Source organism: Chiroxiphia lanceolata, chromosome 1 (assembly GCF_009829145.1).
Source record: "Chiroxiphia lanceolata isolate bChiLan1 chromosome 1, bChiLan1.pri, whole genome shotgun sequence".
In the NCBI taxonomy this organism is placed as follows: Eukaryota; Metazoa; Chordata; class Aves; order Passeriformes; family Pipridae; genus Chiroxiphia; species Chiroxiphia lanceolata.
The window spans coordinates 61796564-61818121 of NC_045637.1; the positions used below are offsets into that span (position 1 = coordinate 61796564).

The window sequence follows — 21558 nt, forward strand, 5'->3', positions numbered from 1 at the left end:
AAAACCATGCCATTAGCTCACCAAAACAGAGCCCATCTGTTTCTGTGTAAATATTCTTGTCTTTTATTTTATGCAGCATCCGTAACACTGAGGTCTGCAGGTGTTGACATAATTTAGGTTATCATGTTTGTATTTTGATCTAGTAATTTTGAATATGTCTTGTCTGTTATTGCATGAAGTTAACTTTGAAACCAGCATATGATGTGTGATGTTTATTGTTTTAATCTTCCATACACTTCCTCTTTCTAAAACAATTTTTTATTAGTTAGAGTTTCAGATTACTCCCTACAGTCAAGAGCATAGATATTCTTTACACATACAGTTTCAATAATGATTAGGGAGTTTTCTGCTGTTACTGTGGTTGTGCCTGCTACTATTTTTTCCCCCCTTTTTTTTTCTGCAATCCATCTATTTGCCTCCCTAGATGTTTAACATTTCTTTATTTTATTCTAGGTATATCTCTTCTCTTTTAGCAAATTCAAGCTCTTTTGATGTAAAAATGTGTAAGACTGGCTAGATTCTCAGGAAAAATTGCTTCTCTCGATACCTGAATCAAAAAATTAATAAAATAATGCCTCCAACAGCACATAAGAGAATAATTGCACTTTCTCACATTCACATGTTTGTATAAGTCCTTTGGGCTATAAAGATGCCATAAGATTATGCTACTGAATAAGGACAATAAATCAAATTACAAACTGTGGGCCAAGACACCTTTTGTTTGGTTTAATTTTGCTGTTTCTACCCCTTTAGGTTTTAGTTGCTGTATTCAGCAGATATTTTACCTTTTACATCACTGATTAAATTAAGACAAATTATTTTAAGGATTCTGACTGCTCTTGATTGTCAGCAATTTGGATGCTTATTAAGTGGTTAAAGTACATTTAATTAAAGACGTATTGCTTCATATCCAGCACTCGGCAAAACATTTAGCATTTATGTCTCCTTAAATTTATTTAAGTATTATCACTTTTTCCATAGAAAAACTCAGTAAGACTTTTATAAGACGTAGGCATAATTTCCTCATTTGAAAGCATGACTAACCACTAATTGCACTGACTACAGTCTTACTCTTACCCACCGTTTATAATTACAAAAATGAATTGGCCCTTACAAAGTGTTATGTCTTTGCTTGCTCCTATTAAAAATCTTACGTAGACCCTCATTATCTATTCCAAAGTTTAAGAAAGACTGTTCATCAAAGGAGGGATCAGTCAATGCTAAAAATGGGTCTGGAGTTTAGGCATCTAAGCTAAGTCACACATTGTTATGAATATTTTGGTTTTTTTGAATCTTTTCTCCTTCTTTTTGTTCTTTCTTCCCCAAGTTAAAAGCTTATTCTAGAAAAACAAGAGTCATCCCTTTTCACGTCTTCCAAAACAGTCTAGAAGAAGCAGCCTCAAAAACAAAAGCAGCCCTAATACAGAAGCCACATAATCCGGTGTTTATTGTGAGGAAACACGAGTTTATTGTGCTTTCCCCTTCTCCAACACCTTTAGAAAAATCAAACTTATTCCACGCCTTCACCTTCCCCACAAATCCTTTGGCTATAACTACCAGAGAGGAGGAGGAGGAGGTTTAAGCCCTGAAAACAAACCCCATGACATTTCTTCCAAGGCTCTTGGTGAGGAAGACAAGATCATGGAGCAAGTCAGAATGTGTGACCTGTGCTAGCCCCATTTTAAGCCTGAAAGGAAAATCCTGGCAGTTGTAGATAATTTTCACTTTCTTATATAACTGTTTATTTGGGAATAGAAAGAAGAGATCAAAGGCTCAACGTGAGTTAAAAAATATATCAGTGACTCCTCCCTTCTTTTTTTGAAGCTCAGTTATTATATAATAATGGAATATGTTGAGAGCCATCAGGATACAAAGATTTGGACATCCTTTCCAAAACAGGTTGTTCTTTTACCTTTCGTAAAAGGAATTTGGGTTTTGATGTTTAAAGAAGCGAAAGCAGAACAAGAGACTTCCGCAGCTGATTTCTGTGGAGATGAATTAATATCCTGAGGTTTATTTGCTTGTTTAGTACGGTCACCTGGGCCTCCTGCTGAATCAAAGGAAAACCACACCTACCTCAGGCCTCCCTGTTCCTGTGATGAAGGGAGGAGCTGGCTAAGGTTAACCTTTTGAGGAGAGATTTAGACTGAACATTAGGAAGCACTTATTTACCAAGAGGGTGGTCAAACACCAGAACAAGCTTCCTAGAGAGGTGGTCAATGCCCCAAGCTTGTCAGTGTTTAAGAGGCATTTGGACAGTGCCTTCACAACGTGCTTTAACTTTTGGTCTGCCCTGAATTGGTCAGGCAGCTGGAGCAGATGGTCCTTGTAGGTCCCTTCCATTCTACAAGAATGATTACACAGTTCCTAGAGTAAGAAATTCTGTTTGATCTTTTGCAAAGTCAGTGAGACCTTGGGCTGCTCAGGCTTTGCACAGCAGTTTACAAGTACATCTAGAAGTACATCGAAAGACAACACGTTTTAATCTGCAACTTATATCCACGTTAATAAACATAAAGGAACATATATACTATCCCAAGTGAACAACTTCCATGCAACTGCCTATAATCTTTTCTTGTCAAACAGAAGGCATATTGTTCTTAAATCTCTTCAATAGTAGTTTAATTCCTACTTAAGAAACCCTTATTCTGTGACAATCTACTCATTCTTTCCTCGGCTGCCTTACTGTCTTGCCTGAAGGGGTATGTAAATTCAACACAAACTTCAGAAGTTAATACAAAACACCCTACAAAAGACAAGGTTGTAAAGGATGATGGAAATGGTTACAAAATAAACACAGTAGGCACAATAAAAGTAGTTTTAAAATAAAAAAGCAGGTTTTATTATAAGATCATAATATATGCCAAAATAAAAGTGCTTTTAAAACCACTGAGTATGTTTGTGAATTGTATTTACAGGTTTCTCCTCCCATTTTAAAACTAGAATTTGGTTCAGTATTTGCGGATATTCTTAAAAAAAAATATTTAAAAATGTGATTCAAGAGCAGATGCAAACAATAAGGAAGAGGGAACTCTAGCCTGAAATGAAGCCATTCCTGCCAAAGTCAAGAGCAGAGCATATGTTAGGGCTGAAAATTTAAATACACCCTACTTAAACTGAGAAGGTAGAATTTTGTAAAAACAAGAATAAGTCATGTAAAAACTAACGATGCAAGCCTTTTTACGTTTTTATAATATCACATCAAAATTACACAAAACACCCCAGTGATCACTAGGGAATCTGCCACAGTCTAGTTTTTCCAAGCCGATTAAGTCCATACTTCGAGGAATAATATTTCCCCCTTCCACTGCAGGCCGAAAGTAAACACGGTCAAATCTCATCTTGCACTTGTATGGTGCATTTAGGTTGGTATTGGAGTGGGTGTCCCAAGTATAGCGGCAGTGTTGTGGTCTACCCAAAAACTCCCAGATATCCGTAACATTTTTAGGTAAGTCACCAAGTTTAGCAACCTGAAGGTAGAAGAGGGGAAAAAAAAAACAGACCCACAATGTACTGAATTGACAAGTTTTACCTTCAAAAGTAGAACTGAGTTGTCACAGCATTGCTTTTTTCTGCAAAACATTAGGTTGTTAAGAACAAAGATCTTTGAGATGTTTCTAAACTGTGTTATTTCTCAGGATACTCTAAAGCCTGACCAATTCTTGTAGTACTGTCTAAATCCAAAGCATGTTACAAAATAAATGTTCAGCTCTGAATTGTTGAGGTATAGGGGTCAACACTGTGTTCTCTGAACCAATGTCACTCCAATTCACTGCAATGGAATTTCATGACAGGGAGAGATAAAACTCTGATGTTCTAGTAATAACGCACAAATTCCACTTCCAGTATCAGAAGCCAAAAATTACCTCTAATTTTAAATGTCTTGATTATGGGGGATTAAAATCCCAAGATCTATTTCTCCAGAGCACCCTTTTCTTTCATTGGTTCTACAAGCTGAGAATCGGCAAGTTGGGCAACTAAAGATCAGGTTCTCAAATTGAGAAGATGTTTTTGAAGTCGAAACTTCATCAGCTCTCCCTGCATCTGCTCAGATATAAATATTGTCAATAAAGCATTTTGTTATTGGGAAAGGGTCTCCATATAAATCACCTCAGCTATAACAATGCCTCAGCATAGCAATGCTTACCTCTACTTAGTAGCCACCCTTTCACTTTTTAAGAATAAGTGTTGAATATCTGTTCTGCTTAAGCAGTTAATTTCTCATAAGGACAACAGAAAAGCCTGAGAAGATTAGAAGATTTTGTCAGAATACCTTCTCTAAATAACATGGTTGTTTATTTCTATTTACCTCGCTGTCTCTGAGGTTTGTATCCCCTCCAAATATAACAGTGGTGGACTCAGACTCCTCCTGCATTCTGTTTAACACTATTTGCAGCTGCTTTGTACGTTCCTTAGCGTGATCTTTAGTGCTCTCCAGATGAGAGGTCATAAGGCAAAGTTCATTACCAGATATGCTCACCTATGTGTGAAACAAAGAGGCAATGTTACCATCCAAACCACGATAAGAAGTTCAAAGGCAAAATCTAATCACAAAGCAAATTACTGAATGACAGAGCTCTGGTTAATATTAGTTTCACATTGAAGAAAAGTGGCTTACAGGAGGATAACAGGCTTCTAGTTTTGTTTTCAGATATTATGAGACTTGAAAATAAAGTACGGTAAGTAATTTTGATAAAAGATTTAAGTTTGCTAGTATCAAATGCAACTGGGTTCGTATGTCTGGAGAAGCAATTTTTCTGCTGTTTGAGACTGTCAGAGAGAAAAAGCCACTCCAACATTTCCTGGAATTTTTTGTTTGGAAGGCAGAAATACAGCTGTTTAGTACATACTGACTCACTCACATGCACAACCAAAAGGTTCCTCTTCATGGCAGTTGTTGGAAAAGGTATTATCTCATGTTTCAGTAGCTTCACTCTGGATTTCTTTAACATTATGACAGTGAAATACTCATCCATGTTACCTAAAGAGAATCAGGGAAAGGAATGTTCGAGGATATCTTATGCTGTGTCATAAATAAGTTAACGTTCTGAAAGAGACCTTATTATCACAACTTGTGAGAATCAACATTAATTTGTACAAAGTCACTAGTGAAATGTTGCATAATAGTGGTTTGAATTTTTCACATTTACATTTTTTAAATGTAAATTTTTATGAAATTAGTTATCTACGGTACTTTTTGGCTACACTTGCTACCAGTCTTTCAAAATGCAGAAAAAAATATAAAGGAAACCACCAAGCAAGCAAGCCTTAGGCATTCGTAATCTGAATCAAGCTATATGCTGGTATGAAAACACAGAAAATAATTTAGGTACTTCCTTCTTTACTTCATTCTTTATATTCCTACAAATCATTGGAGGGTTTGGCAAGGGAAACATAATAAAATCAAACTTAGTTTTCTGTTTTTTCTCTTTAGAAACTTTTTTTCTTACCTGGAATAATAGTGTAACTGCCTGCTTTCATCTGTAGAAGACAGAGATGTGGTGGGATGACCTCTTGTAAAAACACAACGTCTGGATTGTATCTGAAATCAGCAAAGCAAGATTTTCAATTTAACTACTAAAAGATAGTACTGCTACACTCTGAGGCCAAATAGAACAGGGTCAGGGATTTCAGGTGCATCTTGCCCTCATTTTCCTAGATATTGTAAGAATCTATTCTTTAAATAAAGAAAAAAATATTTCCATCATATTTAGCAGCATGTAGACACATCACCATTATATACCATGACTCTGCAAACGTTTGCACGGGTTTCGTATACTATATACATAAGGAATTCAATTTAAGCTGCTGCAAAGCAGCTCTGGGACATGTTCTCCATAAGACTGCAACCACCACCTTACTCCCTTACAACAGATCCCCTCAGGTAACCTTCAATTCATTTTGTCCCAGTCTCAGTGATGACAAGCTCTTTTATTTCTTAGAGATGTACAATCAGTAACAGTTCACATGGGGTAGCACTCCTGAAAATGCTGATTTAGACATGACTTTACAGCTGTCCCTATTTTTGCTACGCTGCTGAATAGCCCTGTTCTAAGCAGGGACAAACCTAAGACCTTATTTACAGAAGAAAAATACTGTCCCCCCAGGTTAACTAAATCAATTTTCACTTGATTTAGTTAAGGGATTTCTGCTGTTTTGAGTGGAAATTACCACGTTTAAATAATTTAATTGACATTGATAAGTTAGTGTACTAAGATAAATCAATGAACTTTTAAATTGCTCATAAATATATTCAAGTTAGGCTTTCACTGATAAAACTATAAAAGATAATCACAGATTCTATTGCTTTTATCTTGCATATTTGCATTTTTGATAGACAACTAAACATTGTCTAGCAAGAGAAAAAATTTCACTACAAAAATCTTTGTTATTTCAAACAGTTTGCTCTCATGTGAAGTTGTTCATACTACTGGAATGTGACAAGAAAGTCTCTCACAGTTTTACTCTTCTTATGCACAGGATGGAAGTATGAAGTATGTTCCTGATGTGTGACTTCAACTTGAACAATATTGTTCATCAACAGATTTTTAAAGCAGCTATCGCAGAACACTTAACCTTTGGGACCTGCATACCTCTTCCAGTCAGTACACGAACTTTCAGCTACTTAGGGTTTATGAAGTGATTGTACTGCGCATCTAACATTAAGATAATTTGGGCATGAAGATTTGTAAATACCTAAATCAAGAAACTTTTTTTTTCCTTTAAATCCAGGTACATGACAACACAAAGATGAAGCTATACTTACAATGCCAGGTACGTACAGACCCCTCTAGCTCGTTCTTTCAGATTTCCTAGATCCAGCCCATCAATGTTCCAGGTTATCAGTGAGAAGTTACTGTCATCTTCTTTTTGCTCTGGGTCTGCACTATTGACACCGGTATTACTAGTAGTTGCATCTGCTGTGAGGTCAATACTAAAGAGAGAGTTTACTTGTTTGTCAACATGCATAATACTGTTCTTTCTGCCGTTACCTCCCTTATCTTCTAAACCATGTATTGATCTCAACATAATTTAAAAGCGCAGTAACTAAAAGAGACTCCAGTCATACAGAGCTGTAGTACACAGGTGAAGTAAGTGGTTCCTCCTCCTCCTTACAGACACAAAATAACATTTACCATTCTGATTTAAGTTACTCAGAAGACAATCAGTGTAATCCAAAGCACTTAAGTAGTTCAGCTCTTTCCTCCTGCTCCCACTCTTTCCCCATACCCTTCAGGAACAGGCTGCTCCCCAAGGGACTCCCCACAGGGTCACAAGTCCTGCCAGCAAACCTGCTTCAGCATGGGCTCCTCTCTCCATGGGTGCACAGGTGCTGCCAGGAGCCTGCTCCAGCACAGGCTTCCACTGGGGTCACAGCCTCCTTCAGGCATCCACCTGCTCCAGCGTAGGGTCCTTCCAGGGCTCCAGGTGGATCTCTGCTCCACCGTGATCCTCCATGGGCTGCAGACGCACAGCTGCATCATCACAGTCTTCACCACGGGCTGCAGGCGAATCTCTGCTCCAATGCCTGGAGCACCTCCTGTCCCTCCTTCTTCACTGAACAGTCTGCAGCGCTGTTTCTCTCACATACACTCAGTTCTCTCTTCTGCTGCAATTACTGTTGTGCAGCAGCTTTTTAACCTTCTTAAATACATTATCCCAGAGGCGCTACCACCATCACTGATGGGCTTGGGCTTGTTCCATGGCAGGTCCATCTTGGAGCTAGCTGGCATTGGCTCTGCCACATGTAGGGAAGCTTCGGGTACCTTCTCATAGAAGCCACTCCTGTAGCCCCACACAATCAAAACCTTGCCACGCAAATCCAGTACAGAATAACCACACTGATGTTGTGGTTGTTGCTAGCTAGCACTTTCCCCAAAACCAGGACTGTTCAGCTTCTCATGCTCTGCCAGCGAGCAAGTGCATAAGAAGCTGGGAGAAAACATGGCCAAGACAGCTAACCTAAACTGGCCAAAGAGATATTCCATTCCACAGAGCATCGTGTTCAGTGTACGAACTGGTGGGAATTGGCCAGGACGGGCCAATTGCTGCTCGGAGATGGGCTGGGTATCAGTCAGTGGGGGGCTGAGCAACTGTATTTTGCCTCACTTGTCTTTCTTGGGTTTTATTTCTCTCTCTCTCTCTTTTGGTTGTCTCCCTTTTCATTACTATTAATATTATATTATTTATTTTATTTCAACCATAAAATTGTTTTTATCGCAACACACGGGTTTTAACTTTTTTTTTTTCCAATTCTCCTTCCCACCCTACTGAGGGTGTCCAAGCAAATGAGTGCATGCCACTTAGTTGGCATCTGGGGTTAAACCATGACAGGTAGAGATGTGTAAAAATTCAATTCCACTTGCAGTTTGATATCTTTTGTATGGCCTGGTGATGTGCTGTGAGACTGTGTATGTAAGACACAGATCTTACATCTTAACTTCCACAGGTACATTTAACGAGATGTGCATGCACATGTCGATTTTATTTAAAGATATAAACATCCATACGTCTAGTATAATACATATATGCATTGTTTCCACGTACACAAATGTGTGTGTGTGTACAGCAAAATCTGCATGTGTATTGCTGCACAAGGCAATGAGAAGAAAATGAGCCTGTCCCTTCTCCAAAACGCTCGCAATCCACGAGCCCAGCGGAAGGTGGTTGAAGCATCCACAGAGAGAAAGTGCAGCCCCCAAGTCCGGCAGCCTCTCAAGGCGAGAGAAACGTCGGGAAACGACGAGAACAGTGCAGAAAAGGCACAGAAAAGGCACCTGTCTCGGCACACGTCAGCCAAGGTGCGATGCCATGCTCGCCGGGCTAGGCCCCGACCCGGGGACGGCCCTCCCCAGGTAAGGGGGTCCCAGCTCCCTCCCGCGGAGAGGAACCTGCCTCCACCCGGGGAGGCACCGCTGCCCCCACCTGGGACCCATCTCCTCCTGCCACATCCCCCCTTGCCCCTATCTCACCTACCAGGTGCCGGAGTCCGCGGAGGCCGCCCCGCCTGCCGCCCCCTCCGTCTCCAGCGGCGATTCGAAGTAGGCGTTCAGCGCCCTCTGAAACACAGGGGCCGGTGGCAGCGAGGGGCCGCCGCCGGGCAGCCCCGCGGCCCCGCCGCCCCCGGCCGTACCTCCATGTGCCAGTCGCTGCCGGCCAAGAAGCTACGCGCCACCGCCACGTCGCTGCTGGTGATGGCGGAGAACTCGGAGCACAGCACCTTCCTCCGTTTGGCGACGTGCAGCGCCTCCTCATCCTCACCCTCCTCCCGCGCCGCCGGCGGTGGGTCCCGGGCTGCCTGGACCAGCTCCTCCCGCCGCCCCTCTGCCGCCGCCGTCTCCTCCATGTTGGAAGGCGGCGGTAAGCACCGCCCGCCGGCGTTGCTGTTCCGGGGCGCGGGCGGGCAGCGATCGACCGGGTGGCAGCATGGGGTTGACGGTGGAATCCCTGAGGGAGGCCATGAAGTACATGCTGGAGTCGCAGGGCTTCGACCGGGTGCTCCGCAAGGTACGGGCACTCGGGAGGCAGGGAGCGCGTCCCGCCGGGCTGCTCGTTTAAACGCCGCTCTCTCCTCTCCCGGAATGTCGGGCTGGATTGGAATGGGGTGTGGGGGGGGAGGCACGGCAGTAGCCCGGTGTTACAGGCCCGGCGGTGTTTTCCCCGGGTTCGAGGCCTCGGAACGGGACGTGTGCCGTGGTGGTAACACGGGATAGAAAACACAATTGTTCTTCAGTAACTCTCGTTAGATACTCCAGCTTGCCTTCCAGCAGCTCTCTGAAGGTGACGACTGTGCTGAATAACCTTCAGTAGTCATTCAGTGGCTGGTATTCTTCTTCCAAGACTGTGAAATTATGAAATAAATGATTACTCTTCTCTGTTTAAAAAGGGAGCTCATTATGACATCTCACACCTAACCCTGAAGTCAGGCTGAAAACACAAGCACCTCAGTGCTCTCCGAGTTTCTGCACAAGGCCCTACAATAATACCTTCTCGTATAAAGAAATGTATTTGACTGATACTGCTGTAATGACTTACTCCTCCTTATAGACACAATTATGTGTATTATATGTACACTAATTGTACATCATATGTACAGTTATGTGTATTACATGTACATTATGCTCAAAAAGGTTGAAGTTACTGTGTTGTCCTAAACTGTGTAGTGCGTGGTAGCGTAGCTGCTGTGTACGGCAGTCCTGTGAAGCAGTTTCATTGTTTTCATTAAATTTTGCAATGCTACAATTCTCCGTTGAATTTCTATTTATTTCTGTAACTGTGACATGGAGTGATGCTGTAAATATATTTAAGAAAACCAACCACGTAAAAATTCATATGATTTGCCTTGTAGAGGAGCAAATGTAATGATGGAAGCAGTGCTTTTGTTGACAGCTCCATGATCTGATACATCCAGGAGAAACCAACTATTTGCAAAGCAATTCTTACTGTCATGTTTCTCCAAGACATGTTGGGAAGTATGAAGTTTAAAAAAAATGTATAAAGCTTTATGTTTAAGAAGCTCATTTCTTTATAAAGAGTCCAGTTAGGTTTTAGTCACCTCTTTCCTGTGATATCTTTACTGTCCTTTACCTTAAAATCCTATGAAATGGAGAGCAAATGCAGCATTTCAGCTCATAAAGGACAGTGAGCCTTGGGAGACAGGCTTCCTTCCTTGCTCTGGAATACTTTTAGACTTTTCCTGGAATCTTGTAGAATTACGATGACATTAACCTGATCATAGTAAGAATCAAAGTACAATTGTGTTTGAATTGAAAGTAGCTGCTGTTTTTCTGGGAGGTACCTGAAGTCTTTCTTATCGTAACTAAATGGCCAAGATTTTTCCTGTCCTGGAGAAGACAGGTTTTAGTCTGAAACTGGTTCAGCTCCAGCATTAGACTTAGTTTCTGGTTTAACTCCAGTGTGGTATCTGCCTAGGGCTCAGAACTGTGAGTTTTAAAGCCCTTTTTGCAAAGTAGTGCATGGCAATAGTGGCTGGAAGCTGAAGCAGTATGCTGGTTCCTAAGGCAGACGAGTGGGAGGACAAGCACAGGAGGGCTGTGAGAAGTACAGACCAGCAGTTATAGCTGTGTAGGTCCTGGAAGCACTCAAGTACTGAACTATTTTTGTCAATGACAGCAGGCACCTAGTGCCGGATCAGAGCAATGGCAAATGGAACTGGATGCTTTCCTTGCCTCACAGATGGATTGGAGCACCACTCCCTGACAGAAGTGGAAGCCATCTGCTCCCAGTGTCAAGCGTCAGTGAAGTCCTCATTAGGAATTCTGTCAGAAGTCTAGGCCTCCAGTGAGTGCAGCACAGCATGCCTGGTGTAGGACTTGGGATTTTCACTGATCAAGGTGCTATTTCTGTATCAGAATATTGCCTCAGTGATTTCCCCTCTGTTTAATCCCAGCTTTTTCCATTCGTAGACAGACTGTGTACTACATCATCATTGATGATGTATCATTTCTCTGCAAAATTTGAGTAAACTTTGGCTTATCAGAAAGGAACACTGGCTGACACTGAGCTCTTACGCTGCATTATAAATAAGGAATAATGAAACTGGAGACATTTCAATCTTAATACCTTTTAAGATTAAAAGAGATTTAGATCAACTCAGCTGATAACAGTATGGGAATATGGAAGTTTAAGAAAAGGCTTTTAAAAAAAATTAAAATTAGTAGGAATTATAATAAATATGTCCCCATTTCACTTTTAATAGTCTAAAGTTATAGGAATAAATATATATGCTGAACTTAGCCCAGTTTTTCATCTACTTTCAGACTTTGAAGATAGTGCTACTAACTGAGGAAACTTGAATTGAGACTTTAAAATGCTGAATTGCAGTAACTTCTTGGTCTCAAAATTCTAGCTTCATGTATTGGTTACAGGGGAAAGCATGGTACCATAGATGTACTGTAATTCTGTATTTAACACCTGTGAGGTGGAATAAAACTGTATATGCTGTATACATGTATATGTATCTATATAATGATGCTGTAACACTGTGGTACAGTCTTGGATACTTCTACACAAGAGTATGAATTACAGATCAGAGAGGCCAATCTGATTAGTATTTCCAGTGCTCATTTCAAAATACTGATTCTGAGATTGCTCTAATATATACTGGTGGTCTTGTTCCTATTTTGTGAGCCAACAAATACGGCTTCACAACTGTGGTACACAAAGATAGAGCAGTTTTGTGTTCCCTCTAATCTGGCCTTTCACTCACAGATTAAAGCCAAAGGAAAACTTAAGAAGAATGTTGCCTCCTAAGGATTCCTGACAGCATAGAAAGTATTGAAGTTTTATTAAGCTGTGTGCACTAGAAATACACATTTTTCTAAGGCAATAGTCTTCTGCTCAAAATTTATGGAAATACCTAATGTGACAGTTGAATTACGGTATTTTTCCTCTTTTGTCCAGAATTAAATGAGTCCAGAATTAAACAAGCTCTACTTTCATTTGCTTTCAGGGCGATATTGGGTGTTGGTACTATGATCAGTAAGCTTTTTATTCCTTTTTTGGTCATACAGATGAAACTTGTTTCTGCAACTCCTGGAAACATTGTTTGTGAAATGAAAGTAGAGGAGGAACATACGAACAGATATGGCACATTACATGGAGGTTTGACAGCCACACTCGTGGATGTGGTGTCAACAGCAGCGTTGCTGTACACGGAAAGAGCAGCACCTGGAGTCAGTGTGGACATGAACATCTCGTAGGTATCATTCACCATGTTTGCTAAAACATACTAACTTTTTTTCCCATATTGACTCCACTGTACCTCATTTCTGTACTGTGGCACCCACTTGAAACCGGTGGTTTCTTTGGTTTCAGAAGTCCTGTTTTGATAAATAAAGGGGAGGCAGATGTGTATTTGGAGACAGTGGCATTTGGTTGCAAATTTTGAGTTGGACTTTTTTAAGCTTTCATTACACGTGTTTCAGAGACAGTGTCCATTCATTCATAGAATGTAAAGGTCTGTTGATATGTTGTCAATTGTAGTCTTAAGAAATTGGTTCGGCTTCAGACTTTGCTTGTGTAGATACATTAATGTCTCCTCAAAAACCAAGATCTAGGGTAAGCAGCTTTCTATAAACCCTCTTTTAGTATTAGTCCATAAAATGTTAAATCAGAAAAAATATTAAAACAGGAAACAGTTCTGCTCTGTTGTGTGCTCATACAGAGGGTAAATTATAGATTGAATCAGAATTTATCAGTGGAGGAAGATTCCTTTGTTCTATGTCATTTCAAGGCAGTTTTATACTGAGAACAGTTCTTCCTGTAATACAGATTTAAAGCACAGTGTCTTTAAAAAATAGTTGTTCTGAAACTTTCTTTGATCATGCTATTATAGCTTGTCAGCTTTGCTTCATTACTTTTAATGAAGATATTATGACTGACTGGAACTAAAGTAATCCTACTTGGAATAACTAGAGCATTAAAAATCTTAGAAAAGTAACCCCTCTTCAAAACTGTCTTTAAATAAAAAAAAAAAAGCCTTAAAATTGTGGGGGGAGTGATCTGTATCTTTACAAGGTTCCCTGTTTTCTCCCCCAGCACCTTCTGATTTGTCCACTGGCAGATGGGACTGAAGCATCTATTTAAGCTTTATACTACCACTGTGATGACTAGGATCTTACTGGAAATTAAAACCTGAAATTCCCCTATGATTATGGGGTTTTCCCTGTATCTGACATCTGAATTATTTACACTGTCAAGGATGCCCACCCAATTACATAAGGGATAAAATCTTGGGAAGGTGCTTTCTCTTGGAGGTGATTCAAAATCACCTTTAGGCAACGTTACATGAAGCAGTATCAATAGCTTTGTTTAATCTGGACTACTGCTTTCATTGAACAAGTAATATTGGATATTGAACGTTGCTATAAGACAACTTTTTTCCTTTTTGGGAAAGGAGCTTTTAAAAAAGTTGTCATGAGATAGCTATTTTAGTAATGGAAAGAACAGAGAGAAACAGAGAAACTTTTTTTTTTTTTGTAACCACAAGAGGATCAGCAGCAGCCTCTGGGAAAGAGACAAGGCTGAAACTCTGCCCTTGTCAACTAACAGACCTTGTGTTACATCAGCATTAGGCATGACTGACATACTTGTGACATGGTGTCATGTATAAAAATGGACTGGTTGATGAAATTTATCTCAATAAGATTTATATCCAGCAATTCTACATTCTGCTCTGTAGTTCTAACATTTGAATATTGTTCCCTTGCCTCAGGTCATGATTGGAGATTGGATCATGTTCCTCCTAATGGTTTCCAGGCTTTTTGTGGAGGAATTTCTTCCTATTCTCTGAAGTGTGTTTTAAAAGCACGCCCTCCTGCTCATGTAAATAAAAACAAAGAGTTATCTAATGAATGGAAACAGCATTTGAGGGCTGCCCAGATTTCCATGACTTCTCTCTAACCGGGGTATGGGAAGCAGTTAACCTATGCTTAGGTTCCATACAGAAATGACCTTCTGGAGCTTTTGTAAACAATGACATTTTGCAGCTGAACCAGCCAGACAAGTTCAGAAAGGCTGTAGGCAGCCAGCAGTGGTTGGAATAGGACTTGGCGCTGAACTTTTAACTGAGGTCTTGGATACTGATTGTTTCAGTTCCAAAATGGACTTTTCCTCAGAACCAAGCCAATGGGTTTCTTTCTAGCCTCCATTTTTTCAGAGAACTCTTATACTTACTTCCACTGACAGTACTTAGAGGAGCTCAAATACTTTAAGAAGTGGGGATTTGCAAGCAGGCAGTTAGAGACACGCGTCTTTATTGCCCACTTTTGCTAATTCCCTTCATTATAATCTAAAATGCAGGAATATTCTTGGATTTGTCCTCTATACAGCCTCTTTTAATAGTTCATTTTTTATTTCCTTCAAGATACACTTCTGCTGCTAAGATTGGAGAAGAGATATTGATTACAGCTCAGATTTTGAAGCAAGGAAGAAGTCTCGCGTTTGCCACCGTGGATTTAACAAATAAGGCAACAGGAAAGTTAATTGCACAAGGCAGACACACAAAGTTCCTAGAACATTAATATAAGAAAGTAATGTAAATAATAATGTTGGACTTCAGAATGCCATACAGAATTATTTTCTCACTTAAATAAGATACCTGCACAAAGTTGTGTTATTCTGTAGAAAGTGAATTTGTCTCACTTCCATCATGAACAAATTTTTTACCACCAGAATTGCCACAAGGCTAAAACTAATGCCTATTTTGGGATGAACAACAGAGTGTGATAGCATAGGGATGCATCTGGCTTTTTTTTTGGTCAAGGTAGCAGAAGGGAAGAGCCTTTGGAACAGCCATATGGTTTACCAGCATGACAGAATTTTAAGAGATCCATTCTCTTTACCTGTGGTGTCATGTGACAAAGCAACCCTGTCTTCTGGCCTGTCACAGTCACACACAAACACAACTATATATGCTTATAAACTGTACTTGTTCTGTAAGATGATAGTACAGAGTTCTTATAGTGCAAAACTGGTCTGAAAGTGTAAAGCAGGCTAATGTAAAATGTTAATTTACTGATGCTGTAACAAATTCAAAAGTATTCAATAAAGCTTCCTGAAACTACCTTTTTAAAGATTATTTCATGGGTTGGTAACCTCTTTGCACTGAGTAAAAGTTTGCCAACATGATGTGCTTGAGAGGATGTAGTGGAACCTTTGTACACAAACTCACCTCAGATGTCATCATCTCCCTCTGATTCCTGAATGTGAAAATGCAGTTATATCATATGGGCTTTTTACCTCTACCTACCTGAAGTTCTGATTATATTTGTTTAAAACTCATCAGCTGCACGTTAGAGATGTATCAGAATAAATCTGGTGACCTTTGATCAGGCTGAGGCTGTAGGTTGTCTGACTGGGGTTGAATGTGGTAGTTAAGCTGCTGTTCATAGCTGAAGACTGGGATCCTCATGCACTGTTCTGGACAGCCTTAACTGTTTTCTTCTAACTGATGACAAACTATACATGGCAAGGCTATCAAACTGCAATAAAGACAGCAATGCTACATATGCAGGGCACATTTTTCTTCCCTAGTGGGAGATTTGAAAAGCTAATCTAACCCTAGTAAAGAGCACATGTTGTGGAATTTGACTCATTGTCTTTAGCCATTTGACTTTTTTGATGAAATGTGCAATTGGGGTTTTTTTTTTCTGTGAGTTCCTCAACCTAAAGAAATAATTTCCAATGAGTTAGGTGACCTGTTCATGCAGACTGATTTTCAGTATAAAGTTGAACAAGTTTACTAATGTGTCACCAATCTTTCCAAAATTACTTTTAAACAAGTGATATAGCTGATAACTAACCCTCCAGTGGAAGTTCTCTAAAAAAAATAGCTACAGTGGGCTCAGGCTATCAGCATGTATTTTTCCTGCTCAGGAAAAACAGAACAGTTGTTCATGGTATATACATTTCCAACAGAAGCTTTTTCTCTGACGCTGTCTCAGAAGCAAACATTGCTTACATGCCTGTGGCTAGTTGAACTTTTAATAGCAGCATCTTCTCTTCAGCAGTACATTCATCAATTGTTTTTTCCTCAGCACTTGCAGTTACTCATGCTCAGAATCACCCCCGAATCCTCTTTAAAGGAGCATAATGCTTTGCTAAAGTAGTCCTGCAAAGATGCTTCCTACAGGAGCAACCTTTTTTATTTTAAATCTTCACTCAGCAGAACTAGATACTTCACTGTATTAAATTCTCACTTTACCACTCCCTCTGCCTGGAGCTCTGTTACGAGTCTCAAGCATCTCCAGTTCCTCTACAATTACTAGGATGAGCAGTCAGAGAGAATTCATCACAGCAAGTGGACACACCTAGTGAATTTGGCAATTGCTGATCTGCTTATCTTCCTATAAACATGTTCTGGCATCTGCAGTCATCTTTTTTCTCATTCTCAAGTTTACCAGTTTTCTGCTGTAGGCTACTCATGTAGAGTGTAAGGAAATGAAAGTGAACATTAAAACTGCTCCCTCAATTGCTATAACTGCCCCCCAATTCACTGGAACACAAGACTGATTTTGACTGTTACCTGAAATAAAAGGCAGAGGGTGAGAACAAAGGAGGTGCCGAATTCAATATGTGCCAAAAGATTGAGAATGCTCTCAGCTCTGTGTGCTTGGGCGATTCTGTCCTTGTCTAACTGTCCCACCGCAACTTCACATGACTTCCCTCAATCAACACTGGCTGCCTCAGGAACTTACCATAGTTAAGTGGTCTCATTCTATCACTTAGCATTCATCATATCTACATAATTACAACTGAAAAGCGTCCAGGCAAATTGAGAGTGGCAAACCTCAACACACAAACAACAGTACTCTCCTGTTCCCAGTCGAGCCTGGCAAGGACTGTTTCAGTCCAAGAGGAAAATGGGAAAAAAACCCTGAAAAAACAAGTGAATTTCTCTTCTCCCTTACAACAGACTATTCAACATAGTATTTTAGTGCTGCCTAATTAATGAGGGACATCATTAATATGCAGGCCAGTTATTTTAGAAGAAGTTAATTAAACTGATTATTTTAAGACAACATTGTCTGTTATGCCTCTACCAGCAGCATGTTGACCTTGTAATTTATTTCACAACTTAGGCACAGAGATGACCTTAGAAGGAGTTGTCACCATTGAGCCTGCCTTGCTTTGACAGTAAACTGTCAAACATCAGACCTAATACTTGGATGTGTTCTCTGCTCATTTCACTCCAACATACACACTGAAAATTCTGTATCTTGCCTTAGCTGAGTCTTGAAGAAAGCAATGGAAAAAAATTACCATAATAAGGACAAATGGTACTTGGCTCCACCTGGCATCAGAACAAACAGATCTCCTGTGGGGTTGACCTGGTTCCATCACTGCAGATTTAGGCACAATTCTCTTACAGGCAAGAAAATACAGTGACTTCATGAGATCATCTTGTGAGTCTTAGTAGTGTACCAGATTACATATCCAGTAACTGACAGACAACTGCAAGTTCCGTATTTTAGAGCTTCGAGACCAGCCCTCCCATATTGTATTTTGTTGTGTTTTGGGTCGTTGTTTTTTTTTTTTTTTTTTTTAAAACATACCAAACACCTACACCATACTTGATGTCTAGACGTCTGTCCTCATGGAGGGCCACATAGTGGTATGCCATATGTTGTGGAACAGTTTGTCTTTCTCAGTGAAAATAACTTCAGCTTCCCACCTCATACAATACGTTGGCCAGCCAAGTGTTGGATGCTGGTTTCACACCATGACTTTTGCACGAATGCATTTCAGACTGACACCCAGGGGCTTGCACCATGTACAGCTGTGCATTACAGATGCCTTAAGAAAGTGAGGAATCAGAAAAGACTTCTTCCCTCTGGCATTTAAAACCAGGAGTCCAAATACGTATCAGGGCAAATACCTACAACAGATTAAGGTGCAGTGAGGAGGGGTTTAGTCATTACGGATTCCAGCTCTCAGGAAGACTCAATTTGTCAGTGATTAACTGAGGGGAGGAATGGGTAAGGAAGGGCATCACTGCTGAAATAGGCATTAAACTATCAGGACTCCTTGTTACTCCTTCAGGTCAAGCCACTCCATCACAGGGGTCTCACGGCTGAGCTGCTGGGTAATCTGCCAATTTAATGATGAGCCAGCTGGTTGGTTTACAATTCTCAAATTGACAAACATTACCACCTAAAGGGGATGGGGCAGGGAGGGCAGGGATGTGAGGAGAATTAGGCAGTTAAATAACTACTCTGAACAGCAGTTCAAATCTGTTCAGCTTCATTGACTGGCTCTGAGCCACTGCCACAGGATACAGAAGAATTTCCAACTGCATTATATCACTGACCATTTTAGAATTCTCTATCTACAGAGGCCATTTAGCCAGTAGAAAGAAACCCCCAAACCTCTCCCTTACCTCATTGTCCATGGGAATGAAGAAAAAAACACTTAGATTCCTATTTTGCTACTTGAGTTCAGGGACAACATGATGACAGTTACGACCTTTGTGATTCTGTAAATGCATTCACTGAATGACTGCTACCACCAGATCCCAGTCTCAAGCTGCTCTGGTTGTGGACACAGCAGCATATACAGTCCTCACCTAAAACAGAGTTAAATTACAAGCAAGCTTTCATCAAAAAAGACACATTTGTTATCCCTTCAGGAAAACAAACAAACCCCACCCAGCAATAGAAACCCTACTTTTGTTCACCAAGACGGTACCTGTGGCTGTACCACTGTAGTAAATTTCTAGATCTTTGATCTCTTTTGCTTAAAAGCAGTAGCTGTTTGAATAAATAGATTTCAGGAGTCCAGAAAAGCAGTTTGCTGAATGGGTGCTCTAGCATACTGTAATTGTGCTCAAATTAAGGGACCTTTCCATATGTAAATCCTTTCCAAGCAGAAGTAGGTCACAGATATCTTCAGCCCTGAGAGGCATTTCAGTCAGCCATGCAGAAGAGAAATTACACTTAGCTTCAGTTAACCTGTAGAGCTGACACAGCCCTCCACAGCATCTGCACTGCCCAGTCAGGCTCATGAGCTCCCTCCCAGCTGTGGTGCACAAATCAGGAAACAGCACCTACTGCTGCAGACAGAACTGCGGCCTCCTCCATGGTATTCCTCACAGCACAGTTCATCTCTACTCCAAGACCACCACATCAAGGAAGACTTAAATACCAAAGTAATACAAAAGCACCCACCTCTGGTGCATGACAGCAGGGAAAGCTAAGGGAACTTCCAGTTGTGGTGTAGAGGTTTGCTCTTGTCTCAACCTCTGAAGTGCAACAGCCGAGCAGGTACAGACAAGACCTACAAGCTGAAGCCTTGCACTCACAACAACAGCAGGCCATAAAGTAGTATAGGTGCAAATGAAGGCAAAACTTGTACACAGAAATGTCATTTCTGGGTGCTAATGATATTAAGGGATAAATTACAACACTGGCCTTATGGTTTGGGAAAGAGTAGTTTATAAGCAAAGATTACCAAAATGAAAAAATTCCCAGAATGAATTCTAGAATAAACACCACTCAGACTAGTACCATTCTTCAAACATCCACACTCCTTTTTTTCCCCTTATGTAAAGGGTTTTAATAGTTTTATCATGTTACTTCACTCCTAAGAGCTGTTCCAGAATTTGTAGGCTTACATAGCTTGTGAATTTGCTTCTGCAATAAAATGCAAAAATGAAAAATCCGGCTGATAAAAGTAAATAGCAATTAAGTAAACTCACACTGCGTGTCCATCTGCTTAGTGGATGTAAATATGCTCTAGTAACTCTTGACTTTAACAACTATCATGCTCAATGGCGGGAACCTTAATGTAATCTTAAATGAAGCCTCCAACAGTCCATTAGACTAATCTCTGCATTAAGAGACAAAAAACCTTTCAGTGACTCTTCTCACTGTTCAACCCCCAGAGATCTAGATTTAACACAACTTGGCATTCAATAACTGCAAGTAATCTAATGACTCAGTACACGACAAGTGCAAGAAAAAGCAGGTTTCTCTCTGTAGTGGAACAGGAGTGGGCAGGGAAGGATCCTTGCAGAGTTCACAAGCTGGGACTGTGTGCAAGGAGCAAGAGTTTATGGCACTCTTGTCGGGTTTTAAAGTTATTTCAAAATTAATACAGTGCATCTTAGTGTGCCAAATAAAGATATGGTAATTCACAACGACCATAGCCACCTACCCCCAGTGAAGAGTGATTCTCTGTTTTGTATTTTCTAAGTACAAATCACGTAGGTCTTTCAGAAGTGTCAATTTTTTAAGCGCCTAAAAAATTAAAATTTGTAAAATTACCATTTTTCCACCCCACCAGTTTTGTTTCTAATAGGCTTAACATTTTGTGATGAAAAAAAAAATTAAAGAGAAAGGCTGAATAATCTCAATGTATTTCTACTATCTGATCTATCACTTAACAGATCAATTTTAGTGTAACAAAATAGTTTTTGAGAAGGAATTTGTTTTGTTTGAGACAGACGTGACAACGGGCATCGACTGCAAACTAGTTACAGGCCTATTACATTTTGGCAATGCTTGTACAGCAGTTCTGCCTTACCATATTTTGGTAACTCTTGCGTAGCTGAAGAAGCTTGAAAAGTGAGAAACATGTACTGATTATGACATTTAAGAAGCTTCTCCTCATCATGCAGGAAGCACCTGAAGCAAGCCTCCCTTTACCAGACAATTCATTGAGATGTAAGAAATCTAACAGGCTTCTATCTATTTAATTTATCCGTGCCCCACTGGCACTTACCAAATTCTCAGCACAAATCCTCAAGAAAACAGCCTCTTAAAACTCCGTATCAGGTGCAATATTGAATGTATTTCAATTATTGGTAGTAGCATATCCAAAGTAGCCACACAAGCAGTTGACAGCAGGTAGTAACTATTATTCTTATACAAAAGCCCTTTCTGTATTTACAAACAGCTCCACCGAACACCAAATTAGGTGCACACCATGACAACCTGTGCTTTGGAAACATTAGTTTTGAGACAAAACCTACACTTTGAAGAAAGCCTACCAGAAAGCCACTAAGCTGATATAAAGAGGGCCTGAAACCAAAAGCTA

General features: G+C 40.3%; 2 protein-coding genes across 3 annotated transcripts; one reads left to right on the forward strand and one right to left on the reverse strand.

Annotated features, from left to right (window-relative positions):
- Positions 1-2815: 2815 nt before the first annotated feature.
- On the reverse strand, positions 2816-9576 carry TDP2 (tyrosyl-DNA phosphodiesterase 2). Its single transcript, XM_032698711.1, has 7 exons — positions 9134-9576; positions 8977-9059; positions 6767-6934; positions 5451-5542; positions 4863-4981; positions 4310-4480; positions 2816-3470 (listed from the first exon to the last, which is right to left on the reverse strand). Exons 1-7 carry the CDS (start codon positions 9344-9346, stop codon positions 3189-3191), a joined length of 1128 nt encoding a protein of 375 aa, XP_032554602.1. The 5' UTR covers positions 9347-9576; the 3' UTR covers positions 2816-3188.
- ACOT13 (acyl-CoA thioesterase 13) lies at positions 9348-15596 on the forward strand. 2 transcript variants are annotated; one of them, XM_032698725.1, is made up of 3 exons: positions 9348-9507; positions 12534-12718; positions 14888-15596. In XM_032698725.1, the coding sequence occupies exons 1-3, from the start codon at positions 9427-9429 to the stop codon at positions 15042-15044; spliced, it is 423 nt and encodes a 140-aa protein (XP_032554616.1). In that variant the 5' UTR covers positions 9348-9426; the 3' UTR covers positions 15045-15596. The 2 variants fall into 2 exon arrangements, with proteins under 2 accessions (XP_032554616.1, XP_032554623.1); XM_032698732.1 differs by lacking the exon at positions 9348-9507 and adding an exon at positions 11250-11354.
- The last annotated feature ends 5962 nt before the right edge of the window (positions 15597-21558 follow it).